The sequence below is a fragment of the Oncorhynchus masou genome, chromosome 19 (genome assembly GCF_036934945.1).
Source record: "Oncorhynchus masou masou isolate Uvic2021 chromosome 19, UVic_Omas_1.1, whole genome shotgun sequence".
Classification (NCBI taxonomy): Eukaryota; Metazoa; Chordata; class Actinopteri; order Salmoniformes; family Salmonidae; genus Oncorhynchus; species Oncorhynchus masou.
In genome coordinates, this window is record NC_088230.1 from 33,722,944 (window position 1) to 33,741,791 (window position 18,848).

General features: G+C 42.8%; 1 protein-coding gene and 1 pseudogene across 10 annotated transcripts in view; one reads left to right on the forward strand and one right to left on the reverse strand.

Moving 5' to 3' along the window:
* The first annotated feature begins 5,033 nt into the window (after positions 1-5,033).
* On the forward strand, positions 5,034-11,793 carry LOC135506207 (creatine kinase B-type-like; annotated as a pseudogene).
* A 2,917-nt stretch (positions 11,794-14,710) lies between these two features.
* LOC135506208 (MAP/microtubule affinity-regulating kinase 3-like) overlaps positions 14,711-18,848 on the reverse strand; it is a 114,476-nt gene continuing 110,338 nt past the window's right edge. For 6 of the 10 annotated variants that reach the window (XM_064925716.1, XM_064925715.1, XM_064925713.1 and 3 more), the window contains 2 exons: positions 17,518-17,562; positions 14,711-16,551 (listed from right to left, as the gene is read on the reverse strand). In XM_064925716.1, the coding sequence (XP_064781788.1) occupies positions 16,161-16,551; positions 17,518-17,562 (436 nt within the window). In that variant the 3' untranslated portion in view covers positions 14,711-16,160. The remainder of the gene's footprint in view (positions 16,552-17,517; positions 17,563-18,848) is intronic. The other 4 variants (XM_064925717.1, XM_064925719.1, XM_064925714.1 and 1 more) reach the window with 1 other exon arrangement.

Sequence of the window (18,848 nt, forward strand, 5' to 3'; positions counted from 1 at the left end):
TCAGACTCTAAATAGAACACATAGTCAGTATCAGACTAAATAGAACACATAGTCAGTATCAGACTAAATAGAACACATAGTCAGTATCAGACTCTAAATAGAACACATAGTCAGTATCAGACTCTAAATAGAACACATAGTCAGTATCAGACTCTAAATAGAACACATAGTCAGTATCAGACTCTAAATAGAACACATAGTCAGTATCAGACTAAATAAAACACATAGTCAGTATCAGACTCTAAATAGAACACATAGTCAGTATCAGACTAAATAGAACACATAGTCAATATCAGACTCTAAATAGAACACATAGTCAGTATATCTAAATAGAACACATAGTCAATAAATAAATAGAACACATAGTCAGTATCAGACTAAATAGAACACATAGTCAATATCAGACTCTAAATAGAACACATAGTCAGTATCAGACTAAATAGAACACATAGTCAATATCAGACTCTAAATAGAACACATAGTCAGTATCAGACTAAATAGAACACATAGTCAATATCAGACTCTAAATAGAACACAGTCAGTATCAGACTCTAAATAGAACACATAGTCAATATCAGACTCTAAATAAAACACATAGTCAGTATCAGACTAAATAGAACACATAGTCCGTATCAGACTAAATAGAACACACAGTCAGTATCAGACTCTAAATAGAACACATAGTCAGTATATCAGAACACATACAGTATCAGACTAAATAGAACACATCAGACTCTAAATCAGTCAGTATCAGACTCTAAATAGAACACACAGTCAGTATCAGACTCTAAATAGAACACATAGTCAGTATCAGACTCTAAATAGAACACAGAGTCAGTATCAGACTAAATAGAACACATAGTCAGTATCAGACTCTAAATAGAACACATAGTCAGTATCAGACTCTAAATAGAACACATAGTCAGTATCAGACTCTAAATAGAACACAGTCAGTATCAGACTCTAAATAGAACACATAGTCAGTATCAGACTCTAAATAGAACACACAGTCAGTATCAGACTAAATAGAACACATAGTCAGTATCAGACTCTAAATAGAACACAGTCAGTATCAGACTCTAAGTAGAACACATAGTCAGTATCAGACTCTAAATAGAACACATAGTCAGTATCAGACTCTAAATAGAACACAGTCAGTATCAGACTCTAAATAGAACACATAGTCAGTATCAGACTCTAAATAGAACACACAGTCAGTATCAGACTAAATAGAACACATAGTCAGTATCAGACTCTAAATAGAACACAGTCAGTATCAGACTCTAAGTAGAACACATAGTCAGTATCAGACTCTAAATAGAACACATAGTCAGTATCAGACTCTAAATAGAACACAGTCAGTATCAGACTCTAAATAGAACACAGTCAGTATCAGACTCTAAGTAGAACACATAGTCAGTATCAGACTCTAAATAGAACACATAGTCAGTATCAGACTCTAAATAGAACACACAGTCAGTATCAGACTAAATAGAACACAGTCAGTATCAGACTCTAAGTAGAACACACAGTCAGTATCAGACTCTAAATAGAACACAGAGTCAGTATCAGACTAAATAGAACACATGGTCTCTGCGTTAGATAGTTAGCTAGCTTGGGGTTAACTAACGTAACCTAACGAAGCAAAGGTTATCTTGCAAATTTCCAAATCACATCGCCAGATTATCTTTGGAATGTCTAGCCAGTGTATTATTAAAGGTAGCTAGTTATATTTAGGTGTAGATAAACAAATGTAGTTAGCTAGCTATCTCTTTGAAGCACAAGGAAAAATTGATGGAATAGCATCACTTTTCAACGTTCGATGACCTGGCAACCCCATCAGTTGAGACTTCAAGTCTGTTTCAAAATCCTCCGGCTGAATGTGCTGGCTACAAGCACAGACATTTTGATATTTCTCCATCAACTGGATCCACCTACACCAGGGCGGTACTACGTCCTGAAATTGCTATGAATTCTGGATATTTGGCTTACGACCAGCAAATGTAGATGGCCCGTTTCTTCCCGAGAGATGCCGAAACTCTCGTATTTGTGTGTAGTGGATTTTTTTTTACATTTGTCTGACACATATGATATGTTAATAACATATTAATGGGCATATACAATAAAATAGAGCCGTGGTGAAATTTCCCTCTAAGTTGACAGGTAAACAGGTGTGGTCACATGAGTATTGTAGTACTGCAGTCAGTTGAATGATTGATAACAACTTCATTAACCATTATGGAACTACTGATGAACCTCTTGAAACTCCCCATCCCGGATCCGGGATCGTGACTAAAGCCTCAGGCTCATTAGCATAACGCAACGTTAACGATTTCTGAAAATCGCAAATAAAATGAAAATAATGCGCCTACTCTCAAGCTTAGCCTTTTCTTAACAACATTGACATCTCAGATTTTCAAAATATGCTTTTGAACCATAGCAATTCACTAATTTGTGTAAGAGTATGCTAAGCTAGCTTAGCATTTTGAGTAGCATTTAGCACGCAACATTTTCACAAAAACCAGATAACCAAATAAATAAAATAATTTACCTTTGAAGAGCTTCGGATGTTTTCAATGAGGAGACTCTCAGTTACATAGCAAATGTGCAGTTTTTCCTGAAAGCGTCTTTGTGTAGGAGAAATCGCTCCGTTTTGTACATCACATTTGGCTACCGAAACGAACCGAAAATTCAGTCACCTACAACGTCAAACTTTTTCCGAATTAACTCCATAATATCGACCGAAACATGGCAAACGTTGTTTGGAATCAATCCTCAAGGTGTTTTTTCACATATCTCTTCATTGATATATCATTCGTGGAAGCCTGCTTTCTTCTCTAAATTCCATGGAAAAATACTTGCAGCTGAGTTTTGCGCACCAATTTCGGCGCAGGACACCGGGCGGACACCTGGTAAATGTGGTCTCTTATGGTCAATTTTCCAATGATATGCCTACAAATACGTCACAATGCTGCAGACACCTTGGGGAAACGACAGAAAGGGCAGGCTCGTTCCTCTCGCATTCACAGCCATATAAGGAGACAATGGAAAACGGAGCCTCAAAAATCCTGCTCATTTCCTGGATGCCGTCTCATCTTGGTTTTGCCTGTAGCTCACGTTCTAGGGCACGCACAGAGAATATCTTTGCAGTTCTGGACACGTCAGAGTGTTTTCTTTCCAAAGCTACCAATTATATGCATAGTCAAGCATCTTTTTGTGACAAAATATTGCGCTTAAAACGGGCACGTCTTTTTATCCAAAAATGATATAGCGCCCCCAGAGTTTGATCACGTTCAGTCAGATGCGTAGTTCATCTGTTTGGCCATTTAGCTGGACAAAAGGCCAGCAGAAACGGCGGCACGGCACTCCAACGATGATGTCAGAAAACAATCACTACTCATTTGGAGATTCAAACACAACGACAACAACATAAACCACAATTGAACAGGATAATGAATATAAAGAGGGCTCTATGGATTCTTGTTGAATTACTTCAGTGATGCTGAGTCTTTCTGGATTGTTGCTGTCTCAGATAAATGGAGAGCACAATACACCAGTAGGCAGGAACTTCAGAGACTCATCTTAATGAAAATCTCCACGCAGACATCAACATGATGTTATATTTAGGCCTCATTGAAATGCTCCCTTCAGGGGAAGGCAACTGTGCAGCATCAACTCTAATGTGTTACCTCAGTTGAGCATTTTTATCATAGGCCTACCCACACACGTTGTTCGAGGGAGACTTTGGGATTTTGGCAATGAGGCCCTATGTCTACTTCCCCAGAGTCAGATGAAATTGGGGATACCATTTTTATGTCTCTGCGTGCAGTTTGAAGGAAGTTGCTAACAAGCTCTAGAGCAATCGCTAACTTGCATTCGCGCAATGACTGGAAGTCTATGGGTATTTGCTAGCATGCTAAAAATGTAATCTCAAACGAGCCACACAAAAGCACAAACTGGAATATGAAAATATAAAATAATTAATAATATCTATCAATAACCTACTAAATATTATCATAATCATCATCAAGAACAACAATACCCCCCCCACCCCCCTTGAAATAGCCGGACATTTTTCTTAAGTATCTATAGGCCAGGGTCTCCCAAACTCTGTCCTGGGGCCCGCCCTGGGTGCATGTTTTGGTTTTTGCCCTAACACTACACAAGTATGTGGACACACCTTCAAATGAGTGAATTCTGCTATTACAGCCACACCCATTGCTGGCAGGTGTATAAAATCGAGCACACAGCCGTGCAATCTCCATAGACAAACATTGGAAATAGAATTGCCTTACTAAAGAGCTCAGTGACTTTCAATGTGGCACTGTCATAGGATGTCACCTTTCCAACAAGTCAGTTTGTTTCAGCATGACAATGCCCCGTGCACAAAGGTCCATACAGAAATTGTTCGAGATCGGTGTGGAAGAACTTAACTGGCCTGCACAGAGCCCTGTCCTCAACCCCATCTAACACCTTTGTGATAAATTGGAACGCCAACTGCGAGCCAGGCCTAATCACCCAACATCAGTGCCCGACCTCACGAATGCTCTTGTGGCTGAATGGAAGCAAGTCCCTGCAGCAATGTTCCAACATCTAGTGGAAAGCCTTCCCAAAAGAGTGGAGACTGTTAATAGCAGCAAAGGGGGGACCAACTCCATATTAATGCCCATGTTTTTGGAATGAGATTTTCGACAAGCAGGTGTCCACATACTTTTGGTCATGTAGTGTTTATGGCATTGCTACATGAGAAAGGCAGTGCTTGTTGTTCTGTGTATGGAGACATTCAGGCTTACTTGGAGCATATCAATATCCTTTCCAATGCGGATACATTTTATGTAGACACTGCTACCATACAAGTCTCTCCAACTGCTGTCAATCAAGAGAGCTGTCAAGGAAAGCACCACGTGACCTGAGAGGTCTTCGGATGTTAAATTGCAGCACTGTCGCTATATGCAATTGCGTTATTCCTTCTCCAATAGAATGAATGGGACTCTAAATAGTAACCAATCAGAAGAGAGCTCCTGTGGCATATAAAACCTTGCAAAGCGGCTTAGTTCTGGACACCAGTATAAGCGTTGGTGTGATCGTTCCTTGTCGAAAGGGATTTTGTGTCTTTCCCAAAGAAAAACGTCCTAAGGTAGGATAGATATTTTTGTTGATGTGTAGAAATACAGCTATGTATAAGAATGTCATATGTGTGCCGTTGTTATAGCGCGTCGAATGTGCTTTGTATTTAATACATGTATTTAAATATGATGACAAAGGCAAAAAGAGAATAATTTTGTTTGAACAAAGACTTGGATATTGTAGACAACATATCAGTAAAGCGCGTTCACCCTTGACATTTGGAGACGTCAGTGATTTGGTTTCGCATGAATACAAAAAAAATGTAAATATATTTTTATCGAACTGTAAAATTATATCCTGGATAAAATTGCCTCAGTCTTGTATACAAGGGTTGTATTTTCCGTTTGCGGTAGCAGTTTAAGTCGACAACGAACGACCTTGCAGCATCTTCTATCTGCAAGGTCTTATTATCTGGTGCTGCGCATTACGCATTCGGTCGATGGCTTCCATCCAAGGTCCACTGTAACCTACATATTTGGATTAAAACATGGTTGACTGCATGCATTTTAATCCATCCATTATATTTATTGTAGATTTGACATTCTAGGGAAATGAACAGTTGCTAGATCTGGGCACGGAGGGTAGTTTGCCTGGATACCATCTCGGATGATGAGGAAAGGGGATGCAAGTGGTTGGCTTTTTTTGTTACTTCTTTGCACCGAGTGTTTTACGAGTGCATCAATCCGTCAGTGTTGAGGAAGCTACTTTGAAAATATAGTTTACCAAACGACCAATTACGTCACACTGGAAGAAGTTACGCTACACTAAACCCACTGGACATCTCTTCCACATTAGTTCAACCCAATTGAATTGAAATGAAGTGGAACGTCTATTCAAGCAGTGGAAAGCTACCCTTAATAAAAAAGTTTAACTAAAGTTACTTTAAAAAAAAGTAATACATTTAAATCTGAAGTGTCAGACTACAATTTGCAAGAAAAGTTCACATTCTGTTAATAGAATGTGCATTTTAGCCTGATAAGAAATGCTTGCTTCACCCATTTAGTTTCCCAGGAAGAGTTTGTAGTTCCAGTAGTTAACGAAACCAGTACATGTAAAAAAGAGAACTACTGAAAACACTACCAAGATTTTAATTTAGTTCAACTACCACCAAGCTACTGCAAAATGTCAAATTACTAGCTGAACTAAAATTCATGCAGTATAAAGTCTTCAACGTTTTTACTAAAGGTAATTGCGCTGCAATTACCTGGTTGCCTAAACTCAGTCCACCTAATTTCAGTTTGACAAAACAAGCAATCATTGCACCTATCAAAACCGCTGTGAAATATATTTTCATTAAACCTTTTTGAAGCTGGTTTACAAAGGTTTCATTTTTGCATATTTTATTAAGAACGGGAAGCCTATAAATAGCGCACGTAGGTCAGACCTACGGTTTAGACGAGCGTTCAACGAGAAAAGCAAGTCTCTATCTCGGGTCGCCCAAAAAGTTCTATATTGCAGCGTTAAACTAAGTGATTTCATTGTCCGGGTAGGCTATTTCGTCCACTGACATTACATTGTTCATCCTTGCTCACAGGTGAAAAATCATGCCTTTCGGTAACACCCACAACAAGCTGAAGATGAACTACTCCGCGGAGCAGGAGTACCCCGACCTGAGCCAGCATAACAACCACATGGCCAAGGTGCTCACTCCAGAGATGTACGCCAACTTGCGGGACAAAGAAACTCCAAGTGGATTTACAGTGGATGATGTCATTCAAACTGGGGTTGATAACCCAGGTAAATAACAGTTTTTTTATCGACTTTTGTCTCAAGACGTCTGTCGTGCAGTTTCGATGTGAAGTGCAGTAGAAAATGGGAGGGCGGTATTTATAGCCCGCCCACTCATCCACCCTTGGATGCTGCAATGTCAATCATGTACCTTATGCAAAACCTCTGCTGTTGAAAAGGTGATTTTGTTGCCAAAGGCATGGTCTGTGGCCACTAATGCAATGGCCCGTAAAAGGAAAGCGTAATTATTTTGCCCTGTCTAGTAGTAGCAGTTGAAACAATAAAGCGTTTTTCCTGTCCCTGTTTTGGTAAACTTAAAAAAAAATTGTTTTTAAACACGTCTTGAAGCTTTACAGTACGTGTTTACATAAAACAAGCTTATATTTATGTTTCTGATTGGGTAAGATGGTTGAACTAAGCTCATGAGGAATTAAGTTACTTTCAATAATGAAAGTTACAGAAAATGGCTGCACCACTGCAGATTGCCTTTCTAATTTCCTAATGGAAGTATACCTGCATTAGGCCTATTTTATTTTAACAATTTATTACAGCAGCTTCACCAACAACCTTCGCTGAGCAAGGTCAAAGCCATTAGTCTACATCAAACCATTGCTGAGCAAGTGACCTTACAGACATGGTTGAGCCCTTGTCTTTTATTCCCCTCGATTCCAAGGTTGTAGAGTCATGTCTCTTTAAACCCTGAATTATCATGTAGTCCAGGGACCAATTACATTCAGCCGCAGGCTGATCATATTTTGAGACTGGACGGGGGGGGGGCTTGAAAATAACTAATTAGTACACTGCCAATTAACTGCAAGAAGCCCAAAATGGATAGTATTTAGACAAACATCATTTCAAACCTTGATTATATTGGGATATGTCTTTTATGTGGGATAACTTCAACAGTTTTCCTGGTAACACTTTATATTAAGTTTCCCTAAGCCATTTACAGTTGAAAGTTTCTGCATTTTATAAACTATTTTAATTAAACTAGCTGTTTTGTCAGCATGCTAAGCTAGCTGCTGCTAAAGCTGCTGCTAAATTGAATTCGATGAAAAATGAGACCCCTAGTGTTGAGTTGCTTTCGGAGGTTTAGCATTAGCTAGACTAGCATGCTGATGAAAAAGGTAGTTAATTAAAATAGTGTTTTTATAAATTGCTTATTGACAACTTGGTGGGCCAAGAACCCTACGTAGGCCTTATATTTGATACACTGGATGCTGTACAAGGGGATAAGAGCGTAACTAAGCATTAAACAGCTGAAGATGAGTACCGTTATGCAACCTTATTGGTCTTCATAAATGAATTATGAATATCAGCACTGTGTAGTAATGCCCATTGGCTTCACTGTAGATTGCTATTCTAACAGGAGGGTGGCGACAGTTATTTTGGAACTAAGAACTGTGACTGCAAGCACAACTGACCATTTTATATAAACGCTGTCAAAACCAATGCAACTGCATTTTCGTCAGTGAAATCGTCACTTGGGGTTGATGTGACTCTTTGCATTGTCATTTTGTGTCCGAAGGCCCAGTTTCACCCTTTTCTTCCCCCCCTCCCTATTCTATTTCAGGCCACCCCTTCATCATGACAGTGGGCTGTGTGGCCGGAGACGAGGAGACGTACGAGGTGTTCAAGGAGCTGCTGGACCCCGTCATCGAAGATCGCCACGGTGGATACAAGCCCTCAGATAAACACAAGACCGACCTGAACCCAGACAACCTTGTGGTAAGAATACACATTCACACCACGCCGAATCATCACACACTCTCACGGTGAATCCCAAAACACCCCTTACCAACTTCCTTGGAGGGCCCTCTGTCATGTGTTGCAGACTAAACTCAGAGGGTGACTTCCAGAGTGGCGAGGGGATCAATAAACCCATTAACTTCGGGTCACGTGACTTGAATGATGCAATTCACGTTCCACTCTTCAATAGTAAACGTGCCTGAAATTCAAATGTACAAATCCCTCCTGTCATTTTTACAATGTATAAACAAACCTCAGGAACAGTTAAATATTTAATTTGGGAATTCTTTCATCTGTTACAAACTCCAAACATATTGCAACTGTCGGGGTAGCACTTCGCTCTGCAGCCTTGCTGGCTCAGTCGCTTGGCTCAGTCGGTGGTTATCTGACGGTCTAATTAGCCCCTACACCATTGATCATTTTCCCTCCCTCAGCTTTTGGCAGAGGCACATGTGAATGTGCAACTGGAGAGCTGAGGGGAAGGGGGTGAGTTTGGATTCAACCTTCGCCTCAGTCTCCACACTTGCACAACTTGACTCACCACGTAGGCCCCTACAAACTCCAAGGGAAGGCCTCTGTGTCCATGTCAGACTGTAGTCAGCACTATTCAGGAAACCAAGATGAAATCCATATTGGTCAAACTGTCCATGACCCACTATTTTCAAAACACCCTGTACCCCAATCCTGGTTTATACAGTCAATATCAAATGTATACCTGTTAGCTTTCATGCTAATGCGGCTCTTGCCATTGTTTTGTTAGGGTGGGGATGACCTGGACCCCAACTACGTCCTGAGCTCTAGAGTGAGAACTGGTAGGAGCGTTCGTGGCTTCTGCCTCCCCCCACACTGCAGCCGTGGGGAGCGACGCGCCATTGAGAACATGGCCATCGAAAGTACGTAACCGAGCCCCTCTCCTCCAATTCCTTGAGTCACGCTGCAGGACCTTGTTTGTGTGCCACAGCTGCCCCCTGGCAGCACCAAGTGGAACTCCAGTTTAATCCTCCTATTGAAATTCTACCACTTTAACTGGCTTGCTGCTGACTGGCATTGGTTGAGATTTATTATTCTGTGTTTTATATCATGGAATCATTGACAAATGTGCACAAATGACTGCTTGATTTGTCTAATTCTTACAAATTTGCAGTTTGCTTTAGTTGGTGACAAGGAAGCCTACATGAGAAGTAGTCAAAGTAGTTTTACTGATATTAGCATGTTTTTTTCAGGTCTAGCATCACTGGATGGGGACCTCAATGGCCAGTATTACGCCCTGAAGAACATGACAGACGACGAGCAGCAACAGCTGATCGATGACCACTTCCTGTTCGACAAACCTGTTTCCCCCTGCTGCTGGCTTCCGGGATGGGCCGAGACTGGCCCGATGGCAGGGGCATCTGGTGTGTGCCCCCCCCCCCTGCTCCAGCCCTAGAGTTTTCTCCATGCAGTTTTCTAGTTTACCTCCTGTCTAAAATGGCTTCCTTTCTCTCATGGTGGTAGATAAAATGGAGGGTAGTTAGCTGACCGCTTCAATGGTGTTGTCACAGTAGGCTCCATTTTGGAACATTTCAATCCACATTCCATACTCAAAAGACTGAGGAATTTTCCCAAATGGTGATACAAAGTTTGTTCTCTGTGGTGAATTAAAGGAAGCTCGGGTGTAAAGTTTCCCCGAGGTACAGATCTATGATCAGCTCCACTCCTCCATCCTAACCTTAACCAGTAGTGGGGAAAAAAAAATATTTATACCCACGATCAGTGTCTATGTACAACTTCACCCTACACCAGTGTACCAACTGGAGGGAGCCTTCAGTGAGAATTAACCTGATCGTAATGGTTAACGGTCTCTCCTTCCAACTGACGGTGAACCAATGTTTTTTTTGACAGGCACAACGATGGCAAGACCTTCCTGGTGTGGGTGAACGAGGAAGACCATCTACGGGTCATCTCTATGCAGAAGGGCGGCAACATGAAGGAGGTGTTCCACCGTTTCTGCACAGGCCTCACAAAGGTGTGTGACGTGCAACTCAAGGATGTCAAAGACACACAATTATATAACATTGAACGACACCTAACATTCAAAGAAATGTTTATAGCACACCACCGTTTTGGGGTTCATTCCATTTAGGAGTCTACTTAAAATGTAGTGCAAAATTTAACTGTCCCAAAAAGGATGTAACTTAAAAAAAAAATCTAACTAGAAAGTCCCCTACACTGCAGTTGCTTTCTCAACACAATGGTGCCACATAAGTCAGTCTTCGCCCTGACCCCTACAGATCGAGAGCCTGTTCAAGGACAAGGGTCATGAGTTCATGTGGAACGAGCACCTGGGTTACGTGCTCACCTGTCCCTCCAACCTGGGCACAGGGCTGCGCGCCGGCGTGCACGTCAAGCTGCCCAGCGTCAGCAAGCACGAGAAGTTTGGTGAGATCCTCAAGAGGTTGAGGCTGCAGAAGCGTGGCACAGGTACGTACATATAACCCCCCCCTCAACTCGTTTAGGGACTGTAAAGGGGGGGGGGAATGCTGTCTCGCAGTTATTTACTTTAAGTGAGCGTCCAGTGTATCCCGGAGTATTGTCTAGTCTGACTACGCTCCTGGGGAGCTACGTTCCAGCCCTAGTTGTGTTTCGGCTAAGTAGCTGCTCCTCATGCCCTACAACCTGCATGCCCAGTGGTTCTCCAGGACCAGGTTTGGCCTGGCACTTCGTCTTATCCATCATTGTCTTTGGTACTGAACGTGTACATTTCGGTTCTTCCTCCTCAGGCGGCGTGGACACTGCAGCAGTAGGTGGCGTCTTCGACATCTCCAACGCCGATCGTCTGGGCTTCTCTGAGGTGGAGCTGGTGCAGATGGTTGTCGACGGCGTCAAGACCCTCGTCGAGATGGAGAAGCGTCTAGAGGGCGGCCAGTCCTTCGACGACCTGATGCCCGACCAGAAGTGAACGTGTTCACTCTAGAACCTTATGACCTCTTCTCTTATCTCTCCCTCTCACCAATATCTCCCCCTTGTCTCAAAAAACAATAATCTTAACTACATCAAGGAAATACACTCCGCCCAATGCGTTTAGTGGCACTAAAAAGTTAGACGAGTCTTCCATCTGTGTGATGAAGGATTTTGTATCTCAAATGCTGTCTTGTTGCAAAATATTGGATGGATCTTAACTTGAAATAAAATTATCTTTGCCCCATGGAATGTGCTTGTTGGGTGTTATGTTTTTTGAGCAAGAGACTTGTTTGGAGGCTCACATCACAAAATATTTTCAAATGCGCTCAGCTTGATTGAGCTTGCCTTTCTCCATTGACCAATAGAGTAGTCAAACTGTAAATCCTACCCATATGGCATCCAGGCAGGCTCTCGCAAACGCTTGAACCCAGGTCTTGATTCAATAGACTTATGCAGTACAGCACAATGGTATGACTCTTTGTACAGTATTCCTTTTCTCATTCCTAAACACGGCAATGATTGCTAAATTTGAATATACCAATTGCTTCTTGACCAGCATTTACTAATTCCTCATGAGTGTAATTCAACTGTCATACCCCATCAGAACCCCAAATATATAAAACTGTCTAGCCTCAACAGTTACACAATTTAGATATCATGAATGGTCAGTCCTTCAGCCCCATCCGTTAGCTTTTCAAAAAGCGGTAGTGTCACTGCTTGGTTTGAACTGACGCTTGTTACTTAAGCTCGTTATTAGTCCCGGACGCCAGCACTCTTGTGCTCAAGATTTCACTGGTATCCATTGATTAGATGCACATGAACCTCATGGTCTGTACACTGCCAGTGTAATTTCCTCAAATTTGTCCTCAGACGAGTTCAAAGATCTTGGCTTTTGTAGTCTATACATTGCTTCACACAAATGAATTGCCTTTGGACAGTCTGGACCACTAAGCCTAGATCAGGATCCCAAGGGGTGCACATTTGGTTTTTGCCCTAGAACTACTCAGCTGTGTAGTTTTAGGGGGGGAAAAAGGAACGTTTGGCCGAGATTGAATCAGATCAAATATTAACCAGTGATAGAGGACACCCATATAGCTGTTTTGGCAGTGTCGAAGGTATAACCTTGCTGCTGTCAAATTGATGAGCAGCTGCTCATTGCTCATCAGGAAGCCACACCTGTCTCACATTCCAGTTTTCAAACTTGTAAACAAGGCTGCATGGGATTTCTCAGTGCAGCCAATGGCAATATCCACTTCAGGTATAATGCCAGGAGCAACTTGTGGATTTGACAGCTCAGCTTTGCAGATGTGATTGAATAGAGCGCCAGCTCTTCAGGTCCAGTTGGAGACCCCTGTCATACAGTGACATCTAGTGGTCCCATTCTGATATTTTGCCCAATTAGTGGGAAAAAAAGTTGTTTCCATGTCCCCTTTTATAGTTCAATACTTTTTTCTGTGGCGGCAGGTAGCCGAGTGGTTAGTGTAACCGGTAGGTTGCTGGATCGAATCCCTGAGGAGAAGTCAACACTACCTTCCCACTCAGACCGCTAGCTGTAGCCAAAGAATTAAGACACCGGTTCATTAACATAACAGGTAGGCGTGGTAGTGTGAGCACATTTCACTCAACGATAGAAGGAACCCTTATATTTTACCTTTAACGAGGAAAGTCAGTTAAGAACAAATTCTTATTACAATGACAGCCTACCGGGGAACAGGGTGTTAACTGCCTTGTTCAGGGGCAGAACGACAGATTTTTATCTTGTCAGCTCGGGGATTCGATCCAGCAACCTTTCGGTTACTGGCCCACCACTCGGCTACCTGCCGCCACAGAAAAAAGTAATTAACTATAAAAGGGGACATGGACACACTTCACTAGAGCCATGCTAGAACACGGACAACTATGCTTTTTCCCCACTAATTGGGCAAAATATCAGAATGAGGCTTCCTGTGTAAACACTGTCAGAGACCTATCATCAGTCAGACAGGGCCAGAGACCTACCATACAGAGTTTTGCCCTTGAATACTGATCTAAATAAATAAAAGAGTCACACATACTGAACAAAACATATGGTCCCATGTTTAATGAGATGAAATAACAGATGCACGAAATTTTCCATACGCACAAAAAAGATTATTTCAATCAAATGTTGTGCACAAATGTGTTTACATCCCAGATAGTGAGCATTTCCCCTTTGCCAAGATAATCGATCTACCTGACAGATGTGGCATATCAAGAAGCCGATTTAACAGCATGATCATTACACAGGTTCACCTTGTGCTGGGGACAAAAATGTCACGTTAAAATGTGCAGTTGTCACACAACACAATGCCACAGATGTTTCAAGTTTTGAGGAAGTGTGTAATTGGCATGCTGACTGCAGGAATGTCCACCAGAGCTGTTGCCAGATAATTCAATGTTAGTTTCTCTACCATATGCCACCTCCACGGTCGTTTAGAGAATTTGGCAGTGTGAATCACGTGTAACCATTCCAGCCCAAGACCTCCACATCTGGCTTCTTCACCTGCGAGATCATCTGAGACCAGCCACCCGGACAACTGAGGAGTATTTCTGTCTGTCTGTAATAAAGCCCTTTTGTGGGGAAAAACTCATTCTGATTGGCTGGGCCTGGCTCCCCAGTGGGTTGGCCTATGCCCTCCCAGGACCACCCAGGGCTGCGTACCTGCCCAGTCATGTGAAATCCATAGATTAGGTTCTAAGGAATGTATTTCAATTTACTGATTTCCTTACATGAACTGTAACTCAGTAAAATCGTTTAAATTGTTAGATATTGCGTTTATATATTTTTGTGCAGTATAGATCTACAGTACAGTAGATTTGAGACATGATTATCCAGATCACTGAAAGCTGAGAGCAGTAGGCATTATATTTCGAGTCCCATGTAGCTTTAATGCCTTTTCCGTGTCAGTGATGTCTAGTGAGTAACAACGAAGGTACTTTCTGCAATAGAGACAAATATGGATATACTGTATATATAAAAAGGTTTGTTTTATTGTCATAACATCTATTTTGCAAGAGAGAATACTTCAGACGGTTATATTTAGAAAGTGACTTGTAGAGTCAACATGCATTCACGTTAGGTTTCCCACGCGGGAATAGAATCCACAACAGTTGAAGTTGAAAATAAACTCAGGCAGACAGAGGCTGGTCATTTTTTAAGGTGTTTTAATGGAGACACTGGTTAACCTTACCCAGGGACGAATGAGTTAACGTTAATTCCACAGCTCCCGTCTCATAACACAACAGAAAAGGGGAAGTATATCATTGTACAGCTGTTGCCAAACTGAGGTACATTATTTACATTCCAGAAAAAAAAATCTAATAGTGCCAATGTTTATATGAGGATGGGAGTGAATACTGGAGGCCTGAAAACAGCCATGGTTGAACTTTGAACTTTTGTGTTCCAGGAATGGCCGACTGCATCTGACTCAGCCCGTGGGCCCGGGTGGGCGGGACCAGATAGCGGGGGGCATTTCAGTAACATCTGAGAAGAGAACCGTAAAAAAAAAAAAAAAAAAAAAAACCATCAAAGGAAAAAACACTAAATATTCATATACGCCAGGAAGGAAAATCTTCCCTATTTCTGTGAATACTTTTTTTTTGTAGCAAATGAATCAAAGTCCCATGATACTTGGCAACATTCCCCTGTTTTGAAGCAGGGGTCTGCCAAAGTGCGTTGTCACGGCACCGGCCTCCTCCAGCCCCTGCTCTCTGGGGTGGGTGACCCCATACAGCAGGGGCTTGACCAGCTGAGTCCATACATTGCATTTATACTGTAACCACACAGATTAACACTGATGATCAACGGCTTCAAATCATAGAATGGAAGTCTGTGTGTATGTGTAGAGGTTGGTTAAGTAAATGGGAGAGAGCGCAATTGACTGTCAAAATCTCTTTGACAGTGCTAACAATAATACAGTCACTTGTTGTGCAATTAGCTAGGCTATCCAACCAGTCATATTTGGCAGCCCTATTAGCAAGCCTAACTATTCCAACCAGTCATATCTGGCAGCCATATTAGCAAGGCTATCCAACCAGTCATATCTGGCAGCCATATTCTCCTTGCAAGAGGAATTCTGGGTACTCGTAACAGCGGGAGGGGGTCAGTTGTGTTCCTCCTCCACTTCTCTCCCTCCCTTGTATGAGTTTAAACTCCCATTTGAGAGGTATTTTCCAGAGCCACAAAGGAGACAATGCAATAGTGCATTCATCAATAAAACAAGACCCAAAGAACATGTCAATGTCAGACCAACGTTCCCGACAGCTCAAGACCACCTGTTACATCATCATCAATAATAATAATAATAATAATAATAATAATAAGGATAATGCTCCAAAGACACAGGAAATTATTGCCTAAAGCTATACATCGTTTTCAATACATACTTTGTAAGTGTCTCGGAGGAAATCCGTAGATCTGCTACTTAAGTTTTTTTATTTTTTTATAACGACTGTACAGCTCGTTCAGATTCGACTTGACTCAAGTCCATTTCAAAATGCTTTCTTTCCCCACGTTACGTTGCTTTAGTCAATTTTGAACCGCAATATTTTACCTGCGTGGTAAATACTCCCCCCCCCCCCCATATCCCTAGGAGGACCTACAATTTGAGTTCGTTGGCAATTTTGGACGCTATGTTCTTGAAGGCGATGGACGTGCCCGAGATCCGCTTGAAGCGCACACCGTTGAGCGAGAGGCGCGGCAGCTTGCACACCTCCATCTCCCACTGGACCAGGCTCTCGGCGTGGCCGTCTCCGTGCACGCACAGCAGCAGGAAACGCTCGCGCTGCTCGTAGTCGCAGTTGTTGGCGTCCAGCACCTTGCGGATCTCGCGCATCATGTCGTGGGGCTCCATGGACGACGTGGTCTTCATGCTCCAGGTGAAGCGGAGGGAGCGCGGCTTGGTGTCCTTGGGGTGTTGGCCGTGAGGGGGCTGAGGATGCTGCTGGAGCTGCTGCTGGTCCTCCTTCTGATCACCTGACATGTTGCGACTGCCAGTGGGAAGAGGAGAGAAGGGGAGAGGAGGGGATAGAGAGGAGGTGAGCACAGAGGACAGGGGAAAGAGGAGAGTTAGTTAGAGATGTGGTAATGGGAGATGGAGGGTGAGTGGGGGATGGAGGGTGAGTGTGGGTGGGGGATGGAGGGTGAGTGTGTGTACTGGGTCACCCTGTTCAGACATGTCTACCTGTGAAGATCTTACATGGTACAACATCAGAGTCACAACACAAGGAGTCAGTGCTGGCAGATTCTCAAGTCATTTTAACATCATTCATGCATTTACACCCCACCTCCATGCGGGGGCGCTCTTTTGTTCTTTCAACAGGCAGTCATGCAGCAAACACACAAAACAATGCAATTTCACATTACATCTAGCGACACAGGCACAAAATAATGCAGACTTCAGTTCTGCATGCAGGCAAGGCAGACGATATTTACATTCTCAACTACTCAAAACAATTACAACACATGGTAAAGAGCATTATATTCAACCAGAACAGTTCTAAATGGACAAGGTAATGCCATGGACTAAAATTCTAATCTGTTGCCATTACCGCGAGTTTCATCACATGTCACGTGTCAGCGAGAAAAAAAGTGAGTGAAAAATGTAGGGAGAGTCAGAGTTGTCCTCTGCTGGACTCCTATCCACACTGCAGGTGAGAAAGTCTACTTTGAGTAATAAAGGTCCTATGGAAGCCTGTATGACAGTATGTCTACACAGATAAAACAGTGTACACCTTCAGCACCATGTGTAGCTGAAGAGATAAGAGTAATCTATCTGATCCAGATAGGCCTCAAATCCATAGGCTCGCCTGGAATGGAGACCCAGCGTGTCTAAGCAGAGGGCTGGGTTGACTGTACAGCTAAATAAAGATTAAATAAAAATATTTAATAAAAAATACATGGAGTTGTGGGTGAGATGGAAGTAAACACAGAGGACTTTAGGCATCTCATCTCACCTTGAGCTCTCCAACCTCCCGTTTCTCTCAAACTCTGCCGGGCCTCTTGGATATGGGGGGGGAGGGGCATGATAGAACAGATAGAAAGAGAGAAGGGAAAGGAAATCAGATCTTACATTCCAGTTAAAAAGGGAGCGGATCAAAAGTGCTGATACAGCAGGTGGGGGAAAAGGGAGCGGATAAAAAGTGCTGATACAGCAGGTGGGGAAAAAAGGGAGCGGATCAAAAATGCTGATACAGCAGGTGGGGGAAAAAGGGAGCGGATCAAAAGTGCTGATACAGCAGGTGGGGAAAAAAGGGAGCGGATCAAAAGTGCTGATACAGCAGGTGGGGGAAAAGGGAGCGGATCAAAAGTGCTGATACAGCAGGTGGGGGAAAAAGGGAGCGGATCAAAAGTGCTGATACAGCAGGTGGGGGAAAAAGGGAGCGGATCAAAAGTGCTGATACAGCAGGTGGGGGAAAAAGGGAGCGGATCAAAAGTGCTGATACAGCAGGTGGGGGAAAAAGGGAGCGGATCAAAAGTGCTGATACAGCAGGTGGGGGAAAAAGGGAGCGGATCAAAAGTGCTGACACAGCAGGTGGGGGAAAAAGGGAGCGGATTAAAAGTGCTGATACAGCAGGTGGGGGAAAAAGGGAGAGGATCAAAAGTGCTGATACAGCAGGTGGGGGAAAAAGGGAGCGGATCAAAAGTGCTGATACAGCAGGTGGGGAAAAAAGCTTTTTAATTTGAGATATTAAGAAAGGAGAGCAATAGAGATGAAAACAGACCGGAAAATATTCTATCTACACCAGGACCATTTCTATTGACAGGAAGGCAGTGTTAACCTCTATCTACACCAGGACCATTCCTAATGGCAGGTCTGGTAGCTGGACATGTCACACCACCAGTAGAACTATAAGATTAACAGCAGAGAAGTTCTGTAAGGTGTAATGAAACGAAAGCACCCCGTCAGATGCTGTGGGTCAGTGTTGAACTTCCTGTTGGCATTCAGCTCTATTACCATGTATATTCTCGGTCCATTTACAGAGGATTTTGATCGAGCCGTGCAGGCAGCAATGTGTGTATTCAGATGAAAAGATGCAAGACACATTAAAGATACATAGATATGACTTTAAGGAATATTCACACAATCACACAATTCACACAAAAGTGCAGATCGACGTAGACCCACACACACACACACACACACCAAACCCTCTCACACAGACAGACACACACACACACACACACACACTCGTACACAGAACAGAACAAGCACATCTAAGAAGATTCAGTTGGAGGCATGCAGACGGGAGTGCTGGGCCTAGTTGGCTGTGTGAGAAAAGACAAG